At 53.6% G+C, this 16,340-nt stretch overlaps 2 protein-coding genes across 6 annotated transcripts in view; one reads left to right on the forward strand and one right to left on the reverse strand.

Moving 5' to 3' along the window:
• Positions 1-9,585, reverse strand: FKRP (fukutin related protein). Of its 3 annotated transcripts, none has more exons than XM_072966796.1 (3): positions 9,544-9,585; positions 7,914-8,044; positions 1-3,672 (listed from the first exon to the last, which is right to left on the reverse strand). In XM_072966796.1, the coding sequence occupies exon 3, from the start codon at positions 3,631-3,633 to the stop codon at positions 2,146-2,148; it is 1,488 nt and encodes a 495-aa protein (XP_072822897.1). In that variant the 5' UTR covers positions 3,634-3,672; positions 7,914-8,044; positions 9,544-9,585; the 3' UTR covers positions 1-2,145. The 3 variants fall into 3 exon arrangements, with proteins under 3 accessions (XP_072822897.1, XP_072822898.1, XP_072822899.1); XM_072966797.1 differs by having other exon boundaries at positions 7,914-7,975; positions 9,544-9,580; XM_072966798.1 differs by lacking the exon at positions 9,544-9,585 and adding an exon at positions 8,780-9,034 and having other exon boundaries at positions 7,914-7,975.
• The window catches only part of STRN4 (striatin 4), a 24,737-nt gene continuing 17,555 nt past the window's right edge, over positions 9,159-16,340 (forward strand). For 2 of the 3 annotated variants that reach the window (XM_072966793.1, XM_072966794.1), the window contains exons 1-2: positions 9,159-9,490; positions 16,215-16,318. In XM_072966793.1, coding sequence (XP_072822894.1) covers positions 9,209-9,490; positions 16,215-16,318 — 386 coding nt within the window. In that variant the 5' untranslated portion in view covers positions 9,159-9,208. Of the gene's footprint in view, positions 9,491-9,807; positions 9,936-16,214; positions 16,319-16,340 lie in introns of those variants that run through there. The other variant, XM_072966795.1, reaches the window with a different exon arrangement.

Here is a 16,340-nt window from a genome sequence, read left to right on the forward strand (position 1 = left end):
TTGATGCCAAGAGAAATTTTTTATCTATTTAGTCTCAAGTCCCTAATGATTTTCAATTTAATAGGAAGTTGCCAGAAGTATTTGATGTGGTTCCCTTATGAAATCACAGCTAAGACAAGGTTATTTTAAATAAATATATATACTATATATAGATAATGTTATTTATGTATATACATATACAGCTGTTTCAATTAAGAAATCACACCAACAATTTCTAAATGAAACAAAACCATTACAATAATTGAAGAATGATTTGAGGGGGTTAGGGGCATAGGTCAGTGGCAGAGCGCATGCTTAGCATGCACGAGGCCCTGGGTTCAATCCCCAGTACCTCCATTAAAGGAAAAAAAAGAATGATTTGAGCTTCAAAGTATGTTCTTGGCAACAACTTAAATATGTATAGATAGATAATTTTGATTATTTTGAGAATTTAAAAATATTTTTAAAGTGATGCATACATTGATAGGAATTTATTTATATTACCATATCAGTGGGAAAGTATTTTGAACATCACTCATCCTTCATGAATATTCAATGGGACATTTTAAAACTGTACGTGACAAGGGACACTGCTTCATTGTGGAGGTGCCCTGTATGTATTGTAAGACATCTCCATCCCTGGGCCATGCATTCTGAGAGCACTGTCTGATCACAGTGATAACCCAAATCATCTCCATGTTTCCAGAATGCTCCCTGGGAACCTAACAGACTGCAAGCCATTGGCAGGTTCAGTGGTTAAGAACAGAGTCTGTGTTATAGGAAGTCAGGATTGAATGTCTGAGCCTCAGTGGGAGGAAGTGGCAGCGCTGGGATTTGAACCCAGGCCTCTCCCACTTCAGAGCCTGTGGTCTCAAAGCCAGGTGCATAGACCCAAGGGCTGTGTGCCAGAAGTCATTGAGATGAGGCAGCTAAATGAAAACCTCTCTATTTCTTTTCATTTTAAAATGGAATAATTTAACCCTTATTACTAATATACAGAAAGAGTAGTACCTGGATATAGTTTATAAATAAATACACATATTGGAGGTACATGCCCAAACAATATTTTCTCTTAGGTGCAAGATTACAAGAGAAAGGCCATCGCTTTACCTGCTAAGTGGTTTGGTTTCCGAAAGGCCGTCTACCATGACTAGGCAGGGGCATAGTGGACAACTTCAGTGCAGGTTCTAGACTGGCAGCCTGGGTTCAAGTCCCTGCTCTGACACTCTCCAAGCTGTCTGACCTTGGACTGGTGACTTTACCATCCTGGCCTCAGTTTCCCTATCTGTCAAATGAAAATAACAGCAGCTCTCACCTCGGAGGGTCCAGGCGAGGGATGTCAGTTACACCATGTGAAACACTGAGACGATGCGTGATACACAGTAAGTGCACAGTAAGTGTGAGCTAGGGTTAGCGTTTAGCCCACCTTGTGAGTGGGCCAACAGGTGCAGAGACCTCAAATAATGAGGTACAACAGTCAAATGGAGTGGGGCTGGGATCCAGAATCTGATACTTAACCACATTGGCATCTCAGAGATTTGAGCTTGTTTCCTTTTCTGCAGGTGGGGTTAAGAGCAGCATGCACCTCACAGGGCTCTCCCAGGAGGGAAGGAGGTTCTCTGAACGAAGGGAAGATAGTCATCCTGTCTGGCCAGGCGCAGGAGACTAGAGAGAAGACCAGAGGCTCAAGAGACTGCGAAAGCCGTAGAGCAGTGGTCCCGGGTAACCGTCACCTGGGCCTCAAACTAGGGCAAAGGCGCCCTCTAGTGGTAGAATCAACACCAACAGCCAAGTGTCCTGGGGCTCTTTGTGTGCTAGACACTGACGGCCCGCACTGAATTCTGGAGGAAATCGAGGCACAGAGAAATTGGGACACTTGCCCAGGCCCACCTACCTAGTAAGTGGAAGAGCCGTGGCCTGAATCGCGACAGTCTGACCCCATAACCTACCCTCGTTCTCCCTCTTTTTCCAAAACTCTGTTCCAGCCCCGCAGTCCCAGTTCTGGAACGCTTGAGCACGGCACGTCTTTGATGTCTAGGACTGTGCTGGGCCCTGCAAGGCGGCTTGGCATCCCCAGCCCGTCCACCAAATGCCAGCGGCACCAAGACAAAGGACAGTTCCCTGTGCTCGAATGTTCTCCTGATCCCAGGAGCAGGCACTGGAGCTTCAGCTGCTTCCTGTTAAACTCAGGAGAGCCGGATTGGGGTACTCTGGGTTCTCAATGACCCCGGGGCCGAACTTGAGCTCCAGGAAGCGGCGGTAGTTGTTAGGCGCCTGCGCCACGAAGCCGGCAAAGGGCAGGGGGACGAGAGGCTGCAGGAAGTGTTCGGGGAACTCGACATCCTGCCGGTGGTCCAGCCACGTGTCCTTGGTCATGACCCCGTTTCGGGGGTAGAAGGGCCACAGGTCCACGTGCAAGTGGTTGCTCTCGCTGTACTGCACGCGGAAGAAGTCGCCCTCTACCGCCTTCTCCCACACGAAGCCACGCTCGTCCACCACGGAGCCCGCCTCGGCGCCCCGCAGCTGCTCGCAGTTGCCCACGTCCTCCAGGTAGATGCCCAGGTCCACGTCGTAGTCCCACGGGATGATGTCCCCGTGGCGAGCCGCCCCCAGCAGCGAGCCGCCCTCCAGCCAGTAGCGCACGCCGGCGGCCTCCAGCACGCCCACCACGTAGCGGGCGGTCTCGCGCAGCGCGCGCAGGCAGCACGGGGGTGTCCAACGCTCCTCGTACAGGTAGGCCGGCGTGTCGCCCACCACTGTCCCGAAACAGCGCGGGGTCTCCTTGCTGCAGCCGAACCACTCGAGCCGCCCACCCTCCCAGCTCACCAGGCGGATGCCCAGCGCCCGCAGCAGTGCGGTCCGCCGCGCCCGCCCCTCGCGCTCCGCCTTCCAGCGTGCGTGGGCCGTGGCCAGAGGGGGCTGGCGCGCCGCCGCGAAGGGCAGGTCCAGCAGCTGCATGGTCCAGCCGCGAAGCGCGGTCTGCAGGAAGAGGCCGGTACCCACCGGCCGGGCCAGAGGTGCTGAGAGGTTGAAGAGGTCCCGGGCGCGCAGGAGAAGCACGGCGTCTCCTTCCAGGGCATCGCAGCGGGGTGCAGAGGGCGCCGGGCCATAGCGGGCGGTCCACTCCCGCAGGCTGACGTTCAGGGCCAGGCACCGGGCAGGGTTGGCCGAGGCGACGGGGGCGGCTACCAGGCGTGAGCCTCCGGCTCGAAGCACCTCCACCATGCGCTCTAGCTGGCCAGGCGCCTCGGCCCTCGCCCCGTCGGGCACCAGGGCCACGTACTCTGTGGCCACGTAGGTCTCGGGGCGCGAGGCTGCGGCTGGCCGATCCAGGGCAGGCTGGAGCAGCGCCAGGCGAACGTTGGGGACGTGGGGCAGGGCCAGGGGCGGGTAAGGGAGCGTGTCGGCTACCACCACTACCGGCTGGGCAGGGTCCTGCTGCAGGAAGGAGTCCACCAGCTCTGGCACCGCGTTGTCAAAGGCTTCGAATTCCCGCACCAGGACGGTGACGCGGGGGCCCGAGGCAGATACACGGCGGGAGCCCCGGGTCCGGGAGTTCCTGGGCTGGTGTTGCAGCCACGAGACATAGAACAGGACCAAGAGGTTGAGGGTGATGGCAGCTGCCAGAGCAGCCTGGCAGCGGGTGAGCCGCATGGGGCTGTAGTCAGGCCCTAGCTGGGCTTCGCGGGTATCCTGGGGAGGGGGGAAGGAAAGGGGAGGCTGGAACTGGTTGTCAGAAACTCCCCCACCCAACCTCAGCCTTGCCTCCCTCTCCTAGCCCTTTCCTTATTTGGTTTCAGTTCTGACTCTTCCTTCTCTGGGAAGCCCTCCTTAATCTCAGGCTGGGTCATGCAGCCCCCTCAGGGCTCCTTCAGCCCTCAGGGTCCTGCAGGTGTAGCCTACCATTCTAATTCATTACTGAGTAGGGACCAGTCTGTGTCCTCCCACTGGACTGTGAGACCCATGAGGGCAGGTCCTGAGCCTATCTTAGTCACTGTTGGTTCCCCAAGGCCACCCAGCACAAAGCCAGGCACACATTAGATGCTCAGGAAGTTTTTATCAAACGAATCATCTTCCCTTCTTCCTTGTTCAATACCACCCTTCTATTCACTGTCAACTTCTCATTCAGACTCAAATTCAGTTATAAATGCAAGGACCCCATTCCCAAGACCAACTTGCACCTTCTTCTTGACATTCCCTGCTCCAGGAAGCCATCCCTGATCTCTCCCTCCCATACCCTGGCCCTGGGTCAGAGCCTTGGTCACCAGGACCCTCCTTGCTGCCTCCTTTTCAATTCCTCAAATCCTGTACCACCTAGCCATCTCTTTCCTGGTGGCCAGCCAGATGGTTTTGGTTTTGCAAGAAAAGCTAGAAATGTTTTTTTTAAGCTGGAATTATTCCAATTTTGTTTTGTTTTGTTTTGGGGGGGGTAATTAGGTTTATTTATTTATTTTTAAATGGAGGTACTGGGAATTGAACCCAGGACCTCGTGCATGCTAAGCATGTCCTCTACCCCTGTACTATGCCCTCCCCCCTAGAATTATTCCAATTTTTAATGTTGGCTGCTAGTTAATCTTTTTTTTTTAATGGGAAGGGTCAAATTCATAAAAACAGGGGCTGTGGGGAGGGAGAAATGGGGAGTTGTTGAATCAGTATAGCGTTTCGGTTTTGCAAGATGAAAAGTTCTGGAGATTGCACAGTAACACGAATATACTTAACACTACTGAACTATACCCCTAAAAACTGTTAAGATGACAAAATTTTGTTATGTGTATTTTATAACAGTTAAAAGCTCATTTTTATTAAAGTAGTGTGGGCTGCAGCATCAAAAGAGGCTGTTATCAGTAGGGTGCCCCCCCACCTCTATTCATTGGCTACACTCCTAAACAACCCCCAGATGGCGCTATCTCCCTGTCCCCAGCAGAATTTAAAGATTTGGCTGGTCTCCAGTACAGAAGGACTCACTAACCTTGGGTTCTAAGCAGATACTCAGAAAAAGTTTCCCCATGAAGGATCTTCATAGGTTCTACCTCTCCCTGAGAGGGGGACATCAGAGACCCAGCTAATCCTCCTACCTCCTAAATATTCTGACCCCCAAATCCAAACTTCCCCCTTCAACCTGGATCCACCCAGATCCCCACTTAGCCTCCCCCTGGTCTCCTTCATGGCAGCCAGAGGGGTCTTCATAAAGTACAAATCTGGTATCTCCCTCCCTGCTCAGAATCTGCCATGGCTCCCCAGTGCCCCGGGGAGAAAAGTGTAAGATTCTTACAACATCCCACAAGGCCTTGTGTGACCTGGCCCTTGCCTGCCCACCATTCTAGCCCCATCTCCTGCCATGCCTCCTTGAACTCTATGCCTCAGCCATCTTGGACTTTTCTTCAAACAGGTTTTATTTCTAAGCTTTTGCATATTCTGTTCCTTCTGCCTGGAAGAGTCTCCTCTCGAACATCCCTTCTCTTTATGCCTCTTTTCTCCCGGAGAACTACTCATGCTCAGGCTTCAGCTCAGACGGCCCCTCCTCCAGGAAGCCCTCCCTGAACTGCAGGCTGGGTCAGAAGTCCCCTCTGGACTCCTGGAGTCCCTGCGCTGCCTGTTCTTATTTGGCACTGTCTGGGGCTGGGGCTGTCTGCTGCACTAGACTGTGAGACCCAAGAGGGGAGATCCAGGCTGTCTTTATCATCGCTGTGTTTCCAGTACATGGCTGGGCACTGAAAATGCACTTGGTGAAAAGATGGTGACCAGAGGCAAGGCTTCTGTAAAGCCCACTCAGGTCCCCAGAGCCAAATTCTTTGCTGAGGCTGTGAGCCTGGGGCCCTGCCCCTGTCTGCCTGTCTCCTCTCTCTCTCCCACCAAGAATGCCCTGCCACCCCTCTTCACCCATCCCAGGCCTGCTTGCCCTTCTCTGACCCAACTCAGATGTCGCCTAAGAACCTGAGTTGCACTTTAAGGGCGACTTCTTATTCTTTAGTGCCTTGGGATTGCCTTCTGGACTGTAGATTGATCCCTCCTCCCTTCTGTCCTTCAACACCTGTTTGGGGAACTCCTACAACATACCAGGCACTGTCCTAGGCACAGGGGATACGGCAGTAGACACGTAACACAGAGATCAACAATTCCCCTGACCCCATGCAACTCACATTACTGTGGGGGGAGGAACTTTAGAACCACGGAATCTTCTGGGTCTTAAAAATCTTAGAACCTTAGTGCTTAGGTACACAGAAGAGACCCTTAGATGGTTTTAGAATCTTCTAAAGATTCTAAAAGGACCATCCTCCTGCTTCACCTTTGTTCCTTACAGTCTGTTCCCCACTCAGAGCCCAGCGGGATCCTGTTAAACCCTGAATTAGATCCCGTCCTGCGTCTGCTCAAACCTTCTGCGGCTCAAGACTCACTCAAAGGACAGGCCAGAGTCTTCACTGTGACCCACAAGGCCCCACATGATCCCCCTTGTTCCTGTGCTCACTCACTCAGCAGCAGCCACATGGGCCGCCAAACACCTGGGAGACTGCTGTTCCCTCTGCCTGGACACTCTCCCCCCAGGTTATCTGTATGGATCCTTCCTTGGCCTTCAGGTCTTTGCTCAAATGTCACCTGTCCACTGCGCCCTTCCTTTGGCCACCCTCCTTAAAACTGCATCTCCCCATCACTCACATACTTCCTATGCCCCGTCCCTGTGTTGTTTTCCTCCCTTAGTAGTTATCATGTAGATTTCACTTGTTCTATTTATTGTTTGGTCTCTTTTGTTCCCTGCCATATATCCAGAACACAGCACACTACCTGGCACTCAGCAGGGGCTCAGTAAATTTGTGTGGGATGAATGATTGACTCCCATTATTCAGAGGGGGATCCTGGGGCTCAGAGAGAGAAAGGAAGCAGAAGCCAGGTCTCCGCCCCCAGGCCCTGGCTCTCCCCACATGCTGTCTGGCCAATTCTGGGCCAGGAGGTAACCGACAGGACAGAGGGTAGAAACCAGTTTCTCAAAGATCAGCAGGTATCAGAGCCAGATGAGGAGGTGGGGGGACCAGAGAAGAAAGAGTGAGGAATCATCTGTTACACTGACAAGGTCAGTCTTGGCTTTCCCAGCTGTAAGGGGCAAAACCCCTTCATTGGGACAAAGTGGATGAAATGATGATTTTGAAGGATATGTAATAGGATATAGGATAATGTCAACAATTCTAGCCACTCATGACATGCCAGACCCTGTTCTAAGCACTTTGCCAATATTAACTTGTTTAATCTTCACATTGTGAGCACCTTTAAAGATGAGGAAACTGAGGAACAGAAAGGTGAAGTCACTTGCTCAAGGTCACATAGCTGGGAACTGGTGGCCCCAGGAGTTGACCCTGCAAGCTGGCACCAGAGTTGTGCTTTCAACCAGTAAACTCTGCTGTCTCTCTTGGGTACACAAAGACAGCCCAACTCCCAGCCCATCTTCAGTGAGACAAGCCCTTTCCCCAGCCCTAACCTGACAGGTGCTTTCAGACTGGAATACTGCACACTGATAAATTAATTCAACTCATTAACTCAACAAACAGATATTTATTGTGTGCCCTCCGTGCCAGATTCTGTGTTCTGGGGACCCAGGATGACCCGGGCAGTCATTCGGCAGGCCTTCCAGAGGTGGGAAGACAGACAAAAACCACCTAAACAACTTACAGATATGGCAGAAAACCAGCAGGGGGCGTGAGAGGAAAAAGGTGGTCAGGGGAGGAGAGGGTAGTTAAGCTGAGACTGTCTCTCTATTGCCCACAAAACCATGTTAAGTGCACCCAGATTCATTTCAGGCCAGAGTTCACCTGGCCTGAGCCTCAGTTGCTGCATCTGTAGAATGGGAATGTGACGGGTAGAGAAAGTGAGTGATATGTGGAAAAACCTTTTGGGGACAAGGGCAGTTTCCACATGAGTGCTGGTGACACTGAGGGGCTTCTTACCTCCTAGGTTGCAGGCTGAAGGAGCTCCAGGGGGACAGTCCTAGCCCAGCTCAGCTGCACTTCTGAGGAAAGGAGAACCAGAAAACTCCAAATCAGCCAATTTCACACAATAGAGCACCATTTCATCTTACCTACAAAGTGGGAATGAGAAGGTCAGGGAATCATTTCTCTTTAAGTCCCATATGCTCAGGCACCACTTGAAGCATCTTATGAATGGGAGGGAAGGATGTCATAGGGATATAACCATCCCTTCTTTCATAAATGTGTACAGAAAGGTAGGGCTAGAAGTGACAGAAGGTGTTACCATGACAACCTCTTGCCTAGACACACTCCATCCTGAAACAATCCTAAAATGTCTTCAACCTTGATAAGCCTGGTTCCTAGGGTCACTGGAAAGGGGACTGCCCCCATCACCATAGCAACCAGGACTTTGCCTTGCCTGTTTCTCATCAACCTGGGGATGGTCCAGGCCTTGTAACCATAGTAACTACTCCTCAGCAGAGCATCTCCTCCTCTAAATAAAAACACCTGGTTGGTTTGGTCCCTGGACCTCCCACCATGGGAAAGGGGGAGATAGTTACCATGGTAATGCCAACTGGGTGGCTGGGGGGGAGGGGTTGGGAAAGAGGTTTCCCTCAGCAATCAGTGTCCTTGGGGCTGGGTTCCTTTCTACCTGAGAGCTAGGTGAAGTTGCCATAGTAACCAATGAGAGGAGGGGCAGAAGGGACCACCCAGGGACTTGGGTTACCTTGGCAACCTCCTCCTGGTGCTGGGCCAGGAGAGGTTTGGAGCTCTATAACCACAAAGATGGGGGAAGGGGGGGCTAAGGGTGTTCCAGACTGGGGAAGGTTACCATGACAACCGACCTGGGCCAGGAATCAGAAAGGATGAGGCCATTGCTGAAACCATCCCTGGTGGTCGCCCTTTCTCTCAAAGAATGACAGTGATTGTCGAGAGGAGGTATTTGGGTCTGGAGAGGGCTAGAATCTTTCTTTGGGGCGAAGCCGGAGGAGGAGGACCGAAGGCCTCCCCTCCCAAAGTCCCGCGCTTTCCAGGGGCGACCGTCTCTCCGGACCTGGGTCGCGTTTGCCCTCCCTGGGGCGCGCGCTCCCGCCCCGCCCCTTTCAGCCCATCCCGCGCGCGCTTTCGGGGCCGACCCGGGTGGGCGAGGCGCGCGCCCGACTTCGTTCCCGTCACCGGCCGCCCCGGTCCCCGCCGAGCGCGCGCGCGAGTGTTGGCGCGGCCGCGCAGGCGCGCGAGGCACAGCGGGCGCGCGGGCCGGCCCCGGGGCCTCCATGATGGAGGAGCGAGCGGCCGCCGCCGCCGCCGCCGCCGCCTCCTCCTGCCGCCCGCTCGGCTCCGGCGCGGGTCCCGGCCCGACGGGGGCGGCCCCGGTCTCTGCTCCTACCCCTGGGCCCGGCCCGGCTGCTAAAGGAGGCGGCGGCGGAGGCAGCCCCGGTCCCACGGCGGGACCAGAGCCCCTGAGCCTGCCCGGGATCCTACACTTTATCCAGCACGAGTGGGCGCGCTTCGAAGCAGAGAAGGCCCGCTGGGAGGCCGAGCGCGCCGAGTTGCAGGTGAGCGCCGCCCCGGGACCCCAGACCCCCAGCCCGGCCCGGCCCGGCCTCACCCGCCGCCGCCGCCGCCGCCATCTTGGAGCAATGGCCGCCGGGACGGCCGGGGGGGCGGGAGGGGACCGCGACCGGCCCGGAGCGAGAGTGAGGGGCCGTCCGAGGGGGGTCCTAAGGGCACCCGGGCGGCTCGTGGCTGGAAGGAGACCCCGGGGCAGGAGGGCCCGATCGCGGCTGCCGAGAGAAGGAACGCAGGGACCAGAACCGGCTGGAAGTGGGGAGTGGGAGTGATCCGACCGGCCGAAGGGTTGCTGAGAGAGTGGCCTCGAGGCCCCGAGGGGACCCCAAGAGAAGTCAGCAAAGGGTGATGAGAGGTGCTGGAGGAGTCTTGTATGGGAGTGAGCAAAAAACTCGGAGGGTGCCCAGGGACTCCCGTTTCGTCCCCGACCAGGTGCGAGTTGGAGGTAGAACCGGATGGACACTGGGTGGGAGAGGGGGCTTCGAGGGGTGGGGGTACTTGGGACCCGCTGGGAGCGAGCGGGTCGGGGCGGGGAACCCGCGTGAGTAGGAAGAGGAAGTCGGGGAGCTCGGGACGGGTGTGTTTCGGAGCGTTTGGACCGGAGGGACTGAAAGATGGCTCTGTGAAGACTCTGGGGAAGAGAGCAAGGTCTGGGGGTGGGGATGGGCGCCAGATGAAAGTGTGTGCCCTGCCCTCTGAGGAGGAAACTTTGGGGAGCCCTAGCATGCCTGGCTACCGAGTGCAGGGAAGGGGTCTCGGGTGGAAGTATGGACGGGGCCAGTACGGGCACTCGGAGGCTGTGTTGGAAGCCCTTGAGAGCCGAAACTCTTTAGGGGTGTGAAGGAGTGGGGGCTACTGCCCTGAGATGGGAAATGTGTGGGATATCAAGTGGAGAACCCCTAACTGGAGTCAGAAGTGGCAGTCAGACATGTCCAACTGTGGAGATGGGAGGTGGATGAAGATAGTGCGGAGGAATGGGGGGTACCTGGAGGATGGCAGGGGAAGCATTTTATAAAGCAGGAAGGCACCCAGAGGAAGGATTCTGGCGGGGGTGGTGGGTGGAGGGAGGGTGGGATGTGTTTGTGGAAGTTTTTGGGAAGGGACCGTATGGTTTGGTTGCTTCGGAGAGGGTTTGTGCTCTGGGATGATGTTTGAAAGAAGCTGAGGAGGTGGGCTGGGTTTTGTGACCTTGAGAAGTGTGGGTCAGCTTGCAGAGTGTCCTGGGGAGCCTGGATAGCAGAGTTGTGAGAATTTAAAGGGGTCCAGGCATGGGCTGCGAGGAGTCTGAAGGTTCCCCAGGCTGAGGTATTATTAGCAGAAGTCAGTACCTGCTTCTAGCAGCCCATCTTTCCCCTTCTGATCTGCTGTTTCCTATCTAGTTGAAGTGGGGACCCAAATAAAATATCTGATTAGAATTTTGTCCTTAGGATGAATAAAGAAAGCAGCCTACAATTCTCCCTCGCCAATAGGGATCTTAGCTACATGATAGCTGAGGCTTGTGTTGGAGTGGGAGAAATCCTTATGTAAGTACCTCTCGCTTTTGTGTCCCATCTCTGCTTCTGGAGGTCTTTCTCAGGGGACATCTTATTAAATCTTCTCAGTACTCCATCGTGTAGGCAGGACCAACGTCATTGCCCTCATTCTGCAATCGTGATAGCAGCTGCTGTTTATTGAGCACATATTATGTGCCAGGGACTGTATTAGGCACTTCACACACATGGTATCATTTAATCCTTGCAGCATTCGGGAGGGTGAGTGATATTATTCTCCCACCCCACCCCCCTTTTTAAATAATCAGCAGAGGAAATGGAGACTTTGAGAAGGTCAGTGATTTATCTAGGATCACAGCCTGTGGGCGGCAGGGGTGGTCTGTGGGCTTTCAAGCCCATGCTCTATACCTCTCCGACGCCCAGGACAAATAAGATGCCTGTTGGAAGGAAACTCAGTGGCCTCCCCAGGATCATCCAAGTAATCAGAGCAGAACAGGGACTGAATCTTGGTCTCTGGGACTTCATGCCAGTGCACCCTACAGCACCCACCACCCCACCTCCTCATTTTTGAGACAAGCAAGAGAAAAAATGTGTCTGTTCCCACACTTAGTGGCCCTTCTTGGAGTCTGAGAGGAAGTTGTGGATAGCACCTAGTTAGGCTCTCCCTTGTCCAGGCTCCAGCATCACTTACTTTGTACTTCTGTTTTGTTTTTACCATAGTAAAAATTCAAAGATCTCTGAGGTGTCTGTGGGTATAAGTAAAAAAGGAAAGCCCCGCCACCCTGCTTCGTCCCTTTCCTCCCCTTCTCTCCTCCCTAATTGTTATTGCTTTAGAAGTAGTTCAGCTCTATGTGCATAATATACAAAATCATATTTCATGCATCATTTTGTGACTTTTCACATTCTCATGTGTCTTGATGTTCCTTTCATATCAGCTTGAGAGCTCTTTCTCATTATTTTCGAAAACTACATTCTGCTGTTGTTTGTACCATAGCTCATTTAGTTTGAGCCCTCTTGGTGGATTTTTAGGTTGTTTCCAATTTTTGCCCGTCAAATGGCTGCAGTGAATATCTGTATATTCCCATGTGAGTATACAGCAGATTAGATGGGTGGAATGGTAGAATAGATGTATTTATAAAACGGTGATTAGTTCTGCCAAATTGCCCCACATTTACACTCCCAGCAGCACCTCTTTTTATGCACCTTTACTCAAACACTTATCGATTAGAGAGGTGTGACTTCTGCAACATCCTTTAAGGCCTGGACTGTGTCAGATTTTCCTGATAAACTCTGAATACCTTTTCTCCAAATAGCCGCCTGCAGCTGCTCCTGGCACAGGACCCACTGTGGCTCTGCAGTCAGTGCTCAATAAGTGTGTGGGAATGGCAGGAGAGACAGCCTCCCGTGAGGTCCTGCCAGGAGATACCCAAAGATTGGAGCGGGGAGGTGGCACAGACGCAGCCTGATGGTAAGCAGGACTTTGCCAGGTAGGGGTATTGCGAGAAGGAGATGATGCAGTTTCTGCCCTTCAGAAACTTCCAGGCTAATAGAGGAGGCTGGTCTGCACAGGAGGCGACAGAGAATGCTACACGTTCACATGCAGTTGAGTTTTCCATTGTGTGGCTCTGCCCACGATTTGCGGCACTTCTGGGAAGGGGAGCGAGTTCTTTGAGGACAAGAGGAACCTGGGGTGAGGGATGGGGGACAGAATCTGGAGATGCAGCAAGTGAGCTGCCAGTGGAGAAGGTACAGAGCTGGCACCTCCCACTTGCAGCTTCACAAGGGGCCTTGAGGGGTCTATGGGGACTCAGCCCTGCCTGAAGCCACCAGAGCTTGAGAAGGAGTACAGGAGATGCAGGGCCAGATGGGACCAAAGCCCACCCGGGGAGGGGGCTGGGACAGAAGGTTGGGATGCAGAGAGTCAGTGGTCTTGGAGGACTGAGATGCTGAGGCCCCTCGGGAAGGGTTTTCCAATGTCGCCTAGGTGGAAAAGGAACAGCCGGAGGAGAGGCGGCAGCCCTGTCTTGGAGTGGTTCTGGGGGCGTGTGTATTCCAACAGTCTGGCCAGAGGGAATGGCAGTGGTGGAGATGGTGGATAGAGAACTTCCAGATCCCAGCCTTACCTGCTGGCCCACCACGTACTGGCAGATTGGGCAGCGGTGTCTGCTGGTGTTTGCAGGGTGGGAGGGACTGGTCACTGACACTTCCCCTTTCTGTGGTATTCCACCAGCTCAGGACACTTCAACCACCCCCATGTTTCTGGTTCTCTTTTCTCCCTTCTTTGCCAGAGGAACTGGGAAGGGGACCACAGAGCAGAATGGGCCGAGTGTGAGCCTCACATAGTCATCAGGAGAGGGGAGATCAGGGCTTAATGTGGAGGTAGGGAGATGAAGCGGAGAGGCCGAGCCAGTGCGAGGGCTGGGCGTGATACTGAATTCGACAGATGAGGGTCACTGGGTATTATCAGTCCCACCTCCTCATCACCTTAACCCACTTAGCCCCCTCACTGCCTAATCCTAGTTTGGGCCACTGTCATTTCTCCCTGGGATTTCTGGAATTGCCTCCTTTGTGACTGGTTTCTCTGCTGGTTTAGCTCCCATTCCCCCACTCCAGCTATCAGTTCTCCACGTTGTAGTTTGTGGAATTACCTCTGTAACATGTGAATCTGATTACATCTCGCCTTAGCTTGGAAAGAACCCTGCCATAGCTTCCCCTCTGCTCTTGGGATAAATTTCAAACTTGCTCACAGAGTCTGCGATCCTTTATCAGGCCTACAAGCTTCTTTGACTTTCCTCACTAACCCTTTTACACATTCTAATGTGGCCATGCTGGCCTTTTTGGAGTTCTTTAAGCCCGCCACCATGCAACTCTTGTCTCTGTCTTCTGCCAGCTACACTCCATCCCTGTGGCTGGTCCCTCCTTCCATAACATCCACTGCTCCCTCCCCAGGGCCCTGGTCACCATATATGTTAGTTTTCGCGTCCTCTGCTCTTGCCTGCACTGGACTGAGAGCTCTGTGGGGACAGGAGGCACTCGTCTTCTCTATTACTTCCCCAGTGCCTCAGGCAGTTCCTGGCCATCACAGGCAGTCACCAGTGTTGGATGTTGAATGAATGTCGCTCAGCAGGCTGTACAGGGGCTGAGAAGCAGACGCTCACTAACAGAGAAGCCCAGAGGGCAGGATCACAGAAAGGTGGTAACTTGGGGCTTGTGTTTAGTGATCCACCCTTTCTTCCCTGCCGCTCCCCCGACCTAAAATGACTCACAGGCAGAGTAGATTGGGGTGACTGAGAAGGCACACGAAGGACAGAAATTCAAACTTCTGAGATGTTGATCACATGTGAGTCCACCTGTCTGGCCTTAGGTATTTATGTACATATGGGTTGATTTAAAGTGGAGAGAGAAAAACGTCTTGGGCAGGGGGAGTCCCTTTTTCTCAATGGACAGGTGGGGTTTGTTTCCCAAAGCATAGCTGTGGTATGTATGTTGTTTGTTGTTTGTCCCACACTCTCTAGAATATAATAAACTCATCATATTCAGTGGTGTATCCTCTGTCCATCTGATACATAGTTGGGGCTCAGTAAATATTTGTGGAGTAAATGAATGAATGAATGATCCTTTTGTCATACGTTAACGTATGTATATCCCTTTTTATTTTTTCAAAAGAAGGCCTACCATTGCCATTACTCCCATAGGTTAAATTCCTAGAAGTGGAGCTGCTGGGACAAAAGGAATGTGTGGGTAATATTTTTGTGGATGTGGCCAGATTGCCCACTGGAAGGGTTTGTCAGTTTATGGCTCCACCGACCATGTCTGAGTGCGCCTGTTTCCTGGTCCCCGGCCCTGGCCAGTGCTCGGCATTACTTAGCACACGTTTGGTTCTCTGCTGACCTGAGGGAGAGACCTGGTCCCTGGAGCAGGACAGAGTTGATGGTAGGCCTGTGGGCAGCGGGCCATGGTGTGCTCTGAGTGCCAGGGGCAGATAGGTCAGGGCCCTTCGAGCCCCAGGGACAGGGAGAGGCATGTTTGTGGGCATCTGAGAGGCCACCAATGATGGACAGTTCTGGAGCAAGCCTTTGGGAAGGGGCACAGCCTGGACAAGGTGTCTAGGGTGACTGGGGGTTTCTGGTGGAGCTATTAAAGTTCTTCAGTAAGCACATGACATGGTAGGGTTGGCTCCAGGAAGACGCAGCTGCTGGTGGGTCAGAAGGCATCTCTGCTCGATGAGTCTAAGAAGTAGGAGCTGGTCTTTATTAGCTCTTCTTCTGTGCTAGGCCTTGGACTGAAAAGGACTTAACACATGAGGGGCAGGTGCTCTGATGAGCCCCATTTTCTAGAAGAGGAAACAGAGGTGAGGAGAAGGCCAGAGACCTGCCTAAGAATGTGCAGCGCATAAGTGGCCAGGCCTGGAGCTTAGGCAGTCCCAGCCTGGAACAGAGGCGCACTTGGGGAGAAGCCAAGGATGAGCCCTGCACTCAGGGCTTTGGCACAGGACTTTCAGAACATGGTCAGAGTCCAAGATCCTGCCTCGAAGGCAGTTGGCCCGGTGTCTCCGAAAGACCTGTTGAGAAACCAGAGCAGACTGGGGCAGTGCATGCCAGCAGACAGTGTGAAGTGGTTGGCAGAGGTCCTGGGTCATGTCTGTGGCACATCTCCCTCACCCTGGACAGACTCCAGTGGGACGGTTGGTCCCACCGTGGGAGTCGGGCAGTAAAGCCTTTGCATGCAGCGGGAGCTGAGCCGAGCCACCCACTCTTGTCCCTAAACTCCAGAAGTAGCTTCCTACGCCTCCCAGAGACAGATGCTCTGGTAGGAATAGTGCGATGCCACCTCCACCAGCAACCTCAGGGACAGCACCTGCCTGGGGCTAGGGGAGGAGAAACCCAGGGCTGTTAATGCCTACCTCCCCTGCCTTCATCCCTGATCCGACTTCCCCCGAAAAGGCGGGGACCAAGTTAGGCCCAAGCTGTCCTCATTTAATTTCAGGGCTTAAGGCCTTCTCTTCAGCTCTCCCATTGTGGGCGGCATGGAAACAGATCCAGCACATCTTCTCACCGCTCCATTAACCCCAGCTCTGGGTCTTCATGCCTGAAGTGGCTCCGCATGTCATTGCAGGGGTGAGGCTGCAGTTGATTGTCCCTGAGTGAGAGAGGGACACACATCAGTGAGCCTGAGCCCTGCTGTCTTCTTGTCTCCTGCTGTCCCCCCCCCCCCCCCGCAGGCTCAGGTGGCCTTCCTCCAGGGAGAAAGGAAGGGTCAAGAGAATCTCAAGACCGACCTGGTGCGCCGGATCAAGATGTTAGAATACGCACTGAAGCAGGAGAGGTGAGCCCTGCTGTCCATGGTC

Source organism: Vicugna pacos, chromosome 9 (genome assembly GCF_048564905.1).
Source record: "Vicugna pacos chromosome 9, VicPac4, whole genome shotgun sequence".
In the NCBI taxonomy this organism is placed as follows: Eukaryota; Metazoa; Chordata; class Mammalia; order Artiodactyla; family Camelidae; genus Vicugna; species Vicugna pacos.